General features: G+C 42.2%; 1 protein-coding gene across 1 annotated transcript in view; it reads left to right on the top strand.

Moving 5' to 3' along the window:
- Positions 1 to 6,607, top strand: part of notchl (notch receptor, like) — a 36,260-nt gene extending 29,653 nt beyond the window's left edge. The window contains exons 9-11 of the mRNA XM_062062725.1: positions 3,963 to 4,060; positions 4,142 to 4,473; positions 5,269 to 6,607. Coding sequence (XP_061918709.1) covers positions 3,963 to 4,060; positions 4,142 to 4,473; positions 5,269 to 5,785 — 947 coding nt within the window. The 3' untranslated portion in view covers positions 5,786 to 6,607. The remainder of the gene's footprint in view (positions 1 to 3,962; positions 4,061 to 4,141; positions 4,474 to 5,268) is intronic.
- The last annotated feature ends 3,085 nt before the right edge of the window (positions 6,608 to 9,692 follow it).

The raw sequence follows: 9,692 nt of genomic DNA on the forward strand, positions 1-9,692 counted from the left end.
ATGCTCTTCGAGCAGATATCAAAGCAAAATATCTCATAAAACTGCCAGAGCCAAAATACTTGTTTTCTTCCTTCTTAATCTTCTACGTGCAATAATTCGGTTCAGAAAATGTTGACTTTTATTGCACAAAATCCTTGAAATTGCCCCAAATGTGCCAGTACTGAGACCGACTAGAGCTGAAGCCATTTTACTTCTGTAAACACTGCAGTGCGTGCAACGTCATGTCTGCATGCAGGTCAGATTGCATTCACTTTTTTTTGGAACGCTTACTAAAAAGATCGGATTTGACAAATAATCTGAACTGGACATCCGACCCCGCAGTGTGAATGTCGCAACCTGTGTCCACAACCTTTTACTATTCAGGTGAGAGGTATGATTTATAATCTAGAATCAACTTTCACCAACTCAGAGGCAAAGCTGCTGGTGAAAGCTCAATATGTCATTATAGCAGCATAGGTTAGTTGCCTCTCTAAGATCAATGCACCACTAAAATTGGGCCATAATGTTAGCGCTTATAATACCAATATTGCTAATACTTGGTTTATATTCAAGTCATGAGATGTAAATGAAGTACTGTGTGGCAATTTTTTGATGTTTTTTACAGTGGTGGGCTGTCAGGGCCAGCCAGGCCTTCTCTGCTGAAATAACCAGAAATCATGATCATAATTAAAGATACAATTATTTTTAAATTTACTTTCTGTAAATATATAAAAGTATTCATATTCTTTTCATGTCATATTATGCTTGGTTCCAGTGCTGTTGTTTTTATTTTTAGTTTGTATCCAATCATAATTCAGCTAGCATATGTTGACATGCTGTACGAAATCTGCCCGAGGCCTTCAGAATCAACAACGCAGGCGTCCGTGCACTGTAAGTGAACGGGGACATACAGTGATACACAGTTGCAATAGCCAATCAGATCACGAGTTGTTGTCAGTAAGGCCTTCTAGCTGGCCTCACGTTGAACGTGACATTTACGCGTCCTGTGATTGGATACTCATCGGGACCGTTAGTGGATGAATTTGAGAACATATAGAGTTGAGAGACAGTTGCGATAGCCAATCAGATCACAAGTTGTTGACAGTAGCCAATCTAAGTAGCCTGTTGTTAACGAGACTGTGATTGGATACTCACTTGTCATTCCAAAGTGAGTATCCATTCACAAGTTTCAATTTAGCAGGAAGCGGGAAGTGTCTGCGATAGCAGAGAAGGAGAACAAAACGTTGATTAGATGGCAGATATATATTTGCAAGGCCTTTTTTAAGAAGGATATTTAAAGAGAACCTACATCTTGTGAGACGATGTCGGCCAACCCCGGAAGCTAGCTCAGCTGTTCTGGCGATAAAATGGGGAAATACCTGCTATTTCCACTTGAATTAGCCGACGACGATGGGTACCACTGGTTTATATGGCGTCGAATAGGTTCTATGAATTGTGAGTTCAAATATTTTATTTTTTCACTTTTAATATGTTTTTTGCAATTTTAATTTTGACAGTACCACATCAGACATGTTTTAATTGCTGATGCGATTTAATTGATTTTTAAATTAGCCAGAAATTAACCCCATTTTGTACACTGTTGATGTGATCAATGCCCACTAGGGCGTAAATGTGTTCCTGTATAGTATTTCTCCAGCAATGTTCATGTGGTGACATAAATTATGGTATTTTGAGAGGTAATTATTGAAGTCGGTCATCACTGAAGGCCTAGGTGGTAAACGCAAGGCCCACCACTGTTTTTTTAGGAGGGCGCAATGGTGTAATCCCATTAGGTGCTTTGTTAACCACCTCATACTTGCTGTTAGGGCTGCATGATTATGGACAAAATAATCACGATTATTTTCATCAATATTAAAATCGTCATTATTTACTATTAATTAAACATATGTTAGCACATTCTATTTAAAACAAACAGTATGTAAATGTGGCTTTCATTTAAAAAATAAAAATATAAAAAAATATTCATCCATCCCTTTTCTACCTCTTGTCCCTTTCAGGGTCACGGGAGGTGTTGGAGCCAAAAAATAAAATGTACAAAGGGCTAATTAAAATAAATATGCCATTTCATCCGTTGTGGTGAAGAAGGAGCTGAGCCGGAAGGCAAAGCTCTCAATTTACCGGTTTACCTACGTTCCCATCCTCACCTATGGTCATGAGATTTGGGTTATGACCAAAAGGACAAGATCACGGGTACAAGCAGCCAAAATGAGTTTCCTCCGCCGGGTGGCGGGGCTCTCCCTTAGAGATAGGGTGAGAAGCTCTGTAATCCGGGAGGAGCTCAAAGTAAAGCCGCTGCTGCTCCACATCGAGAGGAGCCAGATGAGGTGGTTCGGGCATCTGGTCAGGATGCCACCCGAACGCCTCCCTCGGGCGGTGTTTAGGGCACGTCCGACTGGCATGAGGCCACGGGGAAGACCCAGGACATGTTGGGAAGACCATGTCAGGCCTGGGAATGCCTCGGGATCCCCCGGGAGGAGCTGGACGAAGTGGCTGGGGAGAGGGAAGTCTGGGCTTCTCTGCTCAGGCTGCTGCCCCCGCGACCCGACCTCGGATAAGTGGAAGAAAAGGGATGGATAGATGGATGGATCATAAAGTGCAAACAAGTGAAAAAATAAGATTACTCAAGAAAGGCACATAAAAAAAACACATTCATTGTACTGCAAATAAAATATTATTACATCCGTTATTTTGGCGAGTCTTTGAGAGGTGGATGGATACGGGGTCCTTCGGGGCACGGGTGATGTTACGCTCATCTTTATTTTGGGCATTCGCACTTTTGTAACTGTTCGTAGGGACTTTGCGTCGGTGGCGGGCGGCCCGCTCTATTAGCTTTACAGTGCGCTCAAACGATGGCAGTTGAGAAAAGTAAGGAAGTGTTGTTAGTACTTAGTGTGTCTCTGCAACTCGACAGGTTGTTTGGCTGTGCACACCAACGTAGCTTCGCCGTGCAACTCGATGTAGCGTTTGTTGTTGGTTCATCCGCACGGGAGCATTTCCGGGGTTTTGGAAACGAGCGGGAGTGACTGGAGAACGGCGAGGTGTGTGGTCGTGTTTCGGGGTTAAAATGCGTGTCTGTTGGTAATCGTTGGGTACCACTGCTGGAGGAGAGAGCTCTGATGTAATATTGCATTTATTTTTGCTAATATTTACTCGCTCCTGGGCCAGGTAGATCAGCCAGGAGTCCTGGCTGATCTACCTTCAACTTCTGTTGTCACTCACTCTTACTCGCTTTCACATTAGTCCACTGTATCGCTCGCCCCGTGGTGGTTGGCTAATTGTTGGTTATCCACGTGCTTGGTTTGAAATGCAGCAAAGCCATCCATTTTCTACCGCTTGTCCCTTATGGGGTTTGCAAGGGGTGCACAGCTGCACACGGGCGGAAGGCGGGGTACACCCTGGACAAGTCTGTTTTTTTTGTTTGTATCGCAGACGATCATCCTCATTTAATCGTAGCTGCCGAAATCGTGATCACAATTAAAATGTTTTTAATTTGCGCAGCCCTACTTTCTGTATATCACCACTTAGAATGCATAAAAAAATGAAATACATGTTCTCGACTTACATCGGGATTGTGAATGATAGGCAACATTCCAAAAACAATGCAGTTCTCCTTTAAAGGTCATCTTGGTGAAGATCAGCATGAAGCAAGCGTTTATTTGAGTATCTGGTGTAACTTACCCCCTTCTTTCCTCTCTTCCTCCTCCAGCTCCCCTGCTGCCTTCCTCTGACTCAGAACAAAGTTAATGTTAGCGCCTCACGCTCGAAAACAAGCATTCACTTTGTTCATTCACTTACGCTTGCATCTTGTCTTTTCCTCACGTCTGCATACACCTCCAAACATCCATCTTCTCCCGCTCCTCCACCCGGGCTTGACCTATTGTATTATGGTTGTTCATTGGCTGACTTACTCCCTCCCTTCTTCCTTCCCCCCTCCAACTGGGAATACACATCACCTCACTCAGGGAGATCGGCCCTGCACTGGGCAAGCTCAGTTAACCACCTTTCCCTAACAAGGACGCTTGTACGCTACGGGGCCGCCGTGGACTTACAAGACAATAAGGTAAGGTCGTCATGCCAACACAGCAGCAAACAATCTTTTCAAAATCTGGGTTGAAATATTTAATCAATCATTCTCCACCAGGGTGAGACCCCTCTGTTTCTCTCCGCCTTCTACGGTTGCTACGACACCGCCCGGCTTCTCCTCCTTCATGGCGCAAACCTCGAGCTGCATGACCGCAGAGGGCGCCGCCCGGTGGACGTGGCCCGGGAAGGCCTGCATCACCAAGTTCTGGAGCTCCTGTTGGCCCACCAAATCCAAAGAGGGCCCGCTCCCGTTGACTCGGCCAACGAGATGCTGTGGGAAGAGCGCGCTTTGATGTACTCGCCGTGGGTCGGCACGCAAGGGATGCCTGGACGGAGCGCCTCCTTCTCTGGGATGGTAGCGCATCGAGATATGACGCCACCGCCACAGAGGTAAACATTCCGAATTATCCCCCCGGAACTCAAGTAAATCTCAGCTAAGGGGGCTTATTGCGTAGTTTAAAGCAGAAAGAACCATAATATGTCCTATTTTCGGAATTGTAAATGGCAGCGATAATCTGTTTGGGTTTTCTTATCGAACAAAAGTTAGTTTGTGTTGTAGATGATGAAGCTTAACTTAAAAACTGTATCATCCGCATTGTAAAGTACACTTGCAGAACATTACCGGAAATGTAAAAGGGAAATACAAGTGGGCAAAAGATAGACCCTTGTGGAACTCCTTATAGCTATGTAAGCCAGTTTACTGAATTAGTTAGTCCTACCAGGTCGAGTTGTTAGGGGTGTGAATCTTTGGGCACCTAACGATGCGATCCGATTCCTGGGGTGATGATTCGATTCAGAATCGATTCTTGATTCAACACGATTCTCGATTCAAACCGATTCTCGCCATGTAATATTATAATTAAACTCTTTCAACAGGTTATAAAAGCTCTTCCTGTTTGCATGGAGATGGCCTAAAAACATATGTTTAAAAATTGATTCCTATGAAAAAAAAGTTTTAAATTGATTTCTGCAAATTATGAATTGATTTAGAATCGGAATGAATAAGAATCGTGATTCGAATTGGTTTTTTTTTTGCACCCCAACTAATTGTGTCCGCTTTAATGACTGAATCTTGTGATGAATACATTTGTGCGATAAAACTTTCCGTGGTATTGAAAGATGAAAGCAATGCATTAATAACGGTGCCCTTTTTAACGTAATGATTATTTAATGATGTCTCTGCAGTAACTGGTCCATGGGCAGCGTACAATACCCGCCCCCTCAGAACTGGCGACCGCAGCTCAACCAATCAGCAACTGCGCTGGTGCCTCCCAGAGTCATGGGCCGCTCCCCTCGGCCAATCAGCACCTTGCAGGAGGTCACCTCGGAGGACGAGGACCGAGAGAGGCAACAGGAAGTTCCCCGAGCCGTGACACCTCACTTCCTGTCACCCCAGCCGGCCCCCCGGCAGCGCTCCTTCTCGTGTACCCAGCATGCCTTGCAGCGCCGCTCCAGCGCCCACCAGCTGGAGCCCAACTACCTGATTGTGACTGACAGAGCAGCCAGTGAGCACACGGAAAGGGTGATGATGTCACCTCCTGTGGATTCTGCGCCTCAATCGGATCGCCAGTCGGCGGCAAATGGCGACGACTCCATTGGTTGCAGAGCGGAGCAAGCTCTCATTAGTGCCTCCAATATGGAGCCAAAACCTCCGTCGGAAAGGTCACACAACAACGCTGACGCCACACAGACGGCCTTGTGAGAGAAGCAAAGAGCAATACAATATTGATCAATCAATCAAAGTTTATTAAGGCTTCACAAACCACAAGGACATCCCCTGATCTGAACCTATTGTATATCCTACAAGAAAAACTCCAATAGCCTGATTATATCAACTTCCTGCCCATTTGACCCATTTGTTACATATCAAATGTACAAACTTACACTGCTACTATCCTTTTTATAAATTATTCCTGACTATTTTGTGTCTTTTCAAAGATGGGACGTGTGAGTTGTACATTTTTCATAATAAAATGTTTGAGGTAAATTTCATGTAATAAAAGGGACTCCTTTCATAGAAATACTTTTTTTTTGTCAAAATTGGACCTCCATTAATAATGCAGCTCCAATGAACTTTCAGGTAGCATTTAAGACAATGGCAGCTCAATGCCCAGTTTTATTGGGTCAATTTATTTGTAAACCTAACTTGGATAAAGAAACAAGGACGTTCATATAACTTTTATTGTAGGAAGGATGTGGAAAACATTCCCATTAAGTGTATTAGTTCTGACAGTAGAAGACAAACTTGTTGTCTATTAAAGGGTGTGTGCAAGAACCAGTTTTAGTTTACTTAATTACACGCTCAACTCAATGTCACGGTCAAAATAGGTTATGCAGATTTTTAGACTACATCTTTAACTTGGTATTATTGCTGACGAAGCAAATTATAATTGTTATAATGATGTGAGGCTGTATTTGATTTTGTTATAGAATGTACTGGATATGAATAAAACAGCAATTAAAATTCATCAAATACATTCCTTTGTAGAGCAGGGCTCCTTTTCATGGCTGCCCTCAAAGGGTCGTAAGTAAAAGTGAATATATCCATCCATCCATTTTCTACCGCTTGTCCCGTTCAATATATATATATATATATATATATATATATATATATATATATATATATATATATATATATATATATATACACACACACACACAACAATGTGTGTGTGTGTACTGTCGTTGTCAAAAGTTTACATACATTTGTAAAGAACATAATGTCTGTCTTGAGTTTCCAATAATTTCTACATCTCTTTTTTTTTTTTGTGATAGAGTGATTGGAGCACATACTTGTTGGTCACAAAAAACATTCATGAAGTTTGGTTCTTTTATGAATTTATTAAGGGTCAATTTGTTTGTTTGCCCTACAAATGAAGTAGATTTGGATTAGCATAAAACGATGGGGCGTACCGCATCCTTTGAGTTTAACACCTGTGCAGTTGAGCCTCAAAAAGTCGAACAATTGTAAATTCAACCAACATTTTTTTAGGAAATATGCTCCAAAAGTAAAAGAAAACATTTTAATTGTTATTCAAAACACTAATGGAGACAATAGAAACATAATATTTTCAAATTAATAGGTTTTTTTTTTTGGCTTTTGACTAACTTTGGAGTCTTTTTGAGGCTTTTTGGAAGAAAACTGTCAATTTAACCATAAACACTGTGCTTCTCAAAGGGGGGTCTATTGAGAACTTGATAATATTGATGTATTCATCTGTAACAACGCACTGTGTGAGTTACATTCTCTCATGTGCCGCTGACCACGGCTCCTTTTATCTGCTCAATCCTGTCACAAACTTCTCCATGTCATTGCCTCTGTTAGCTTTGTACACACGTGTACTTACTACTTCTACTGGGCAGAACAGGTAGTTTGTTGATTAAATTGAGCACTGCTGCCACCTAGCTGCAAGCTTGTGGACCGTTCTAATATGAATACTAGAGTTCAGACACATATCTAAAAAAATACCCCCTGCTACTTGTAGATTCCCAGAGAAAACCTGCATTTACTACTGGTGGGCAGCAGGGAGAAAATCCAATTTGACTGATTACAGTACACATCCAGCATTTATTGGGCAATATTTTTCTTCGCTTTGCTCAATTTAATGCATAAGACGCAAAGAGTGTGGCCAACCAGTAGAGGGCAACGGGTGTTGCGGCGCCGTTGCACAGGTGCGTGTCGCAACAATCGTTGGTGAAGGTAAAGTTGAGCCCCGTGATGTACTTTTCGCCGGAGACACTACAGAGGGACGGCGGAATGCAGCTCCTCTCGTACATCACCACATGGAAGTCTCCTGGAAATTAACAAAAATGTCCCGATTAAACGTTACAGTTCTTTTTGTTTTTGTGTACATTTGAGGTGCCTTCACCTTTCTGTCCCACAGCTCTGCTGATCAAACAGACTTGCCCCGCAGGACACTTGAGAGGGAACCTGATGCATTCCAAAGGTGCAATGGCGGGAAAGACACAGGTGTAACAGAAGAGAGGAACTAAAGGAAATACAAGGTTATTGTTTACGGGATGCCAAATTAGTTACTTTGTTTACTGTTATCCTCCCACTTAGGAGGACCTTAACATGTATGAAAACTCACTGATTTTTGCCGGTGCACTATAATTTTTATATTTTTGGGGGACCAAACACAAAATTTTAGTCTCTGTAGTGCCCCCTTAAAAATTTGAAAAAATTACCCCCATCTACCAGATTCCTGTATCATCACGAAAATCAATGGAGATGTCTATCAGGAGAACACGCATGCAAAAGTCTCGAGAAGCCATGTTTGAAAATAAACAGGAAGTCGCCCATCTTGGTTTCCGTCTGCCAGTTTTAGGGTAAAAACAGGAGTCGCACTCTAACGAGCTCGTTCAAGGGACCAAACAATCTGCGGTTAAAATGAATATATAGTAGACATAGGATGTGAGCGTGGCATGGAGCAAAACTTTGATCTGATGGCTCACCACGAAATGTTAAACAACACAAAACTTAAATCATTTGGCTGGACAAATTCAGATCTAAATCATAATTGGTACAAATGATGATAATGATACCTTGAGGTGTCGTATGGGTCAGTATCTATTGGTATCCATTCATAGTGGGTGGAACTTGGCGTCGAAAACTGCTTCTCGCTATCACCAATCAAACTGTCATTACATCACTTTGGATGATCAGACAGATACTAAACTGATGGTCTATGATAGTGAATAATGTTTGCCAATGCTACAGGATGTGGGCGTGGCATGGCGCCAAACTTTGATGTGATGGTTCGTCACATAACATTAAACGCTACACCAAGTTCAGATTTTGATCAAAATTGGTATAAATGATGACACCCTGAAGTGCTGGATTGGTGATTGGTAATTGTTTGTACCCAGTGGTGTGCCGTCAGGGCCAGTAAGGCCTATTCTGCTGGCCTAACATAAATCATGATCATAAATTAATACAATGAAATGTTATTTTTAATTTACTTTCCATAAATATATAAAAGTATTCATTCTTTTCATGTCATATTGGCCTCCAATGTTGCTTATTTTTATGTTAGCGCTTTTATCCAATCAGAATTCAGCTAGCTTGTTGCCAGCGCTGTGTGAAATCTGCCGGAGGCCTTCTGAATCAACATTAGCGGCGGCTGTGCAGTGTAAACGAGCTGAGGACATTCAGTGGATAAACAGTTGAAAGCCAATCAGATCACGAGTTGTTGACAGAAGCCCATCTAGGTAGCCTGACTTTTTTGAGCCAATTTTGCAGCCGAACACCTCAAATTCATATAACATGGTTCTTGACACATGCTCACTGTTAGCATGCTAGCATATTGAAGTTAGCATGCATTAGCATACTAACTTGTGCAGCTACTTTTACAGCGATTCACTTCAGGGTAATTTTACTTGGTACTTGACATATGCTAGCTGTTAGCATGCTAACTTTTTCAGCCAATTTTTCAGCGGAACACCTCAAATTCATATAACATGGTTCTTGACACATGCTCACTGTTAGCATGCTAACTTCAATATGCTAGCATGCTAACATTAACAAACTAACCTGTGCAGCTACTTTTACAGCGATTCACTTCAGGGTCATTTTACATGGTACTTGACATATGCTAGCTGTTAGCATG

This window comes from Entelurus aequoreus, linkage group LG11 (assembly GCF_033978785.1).
Source record: "Entelurus aequoreus isolate RoL-2023_Sb linkage group LG11, RoL_Eaeq_v1.1, whole genome shotgun sequence".
NCBI lineage: Eukaryota > Metazoa > Chordata > Actinopteri > Syngnathiformes > Syngnathidae > Entelurus > Entelurus aequoreus.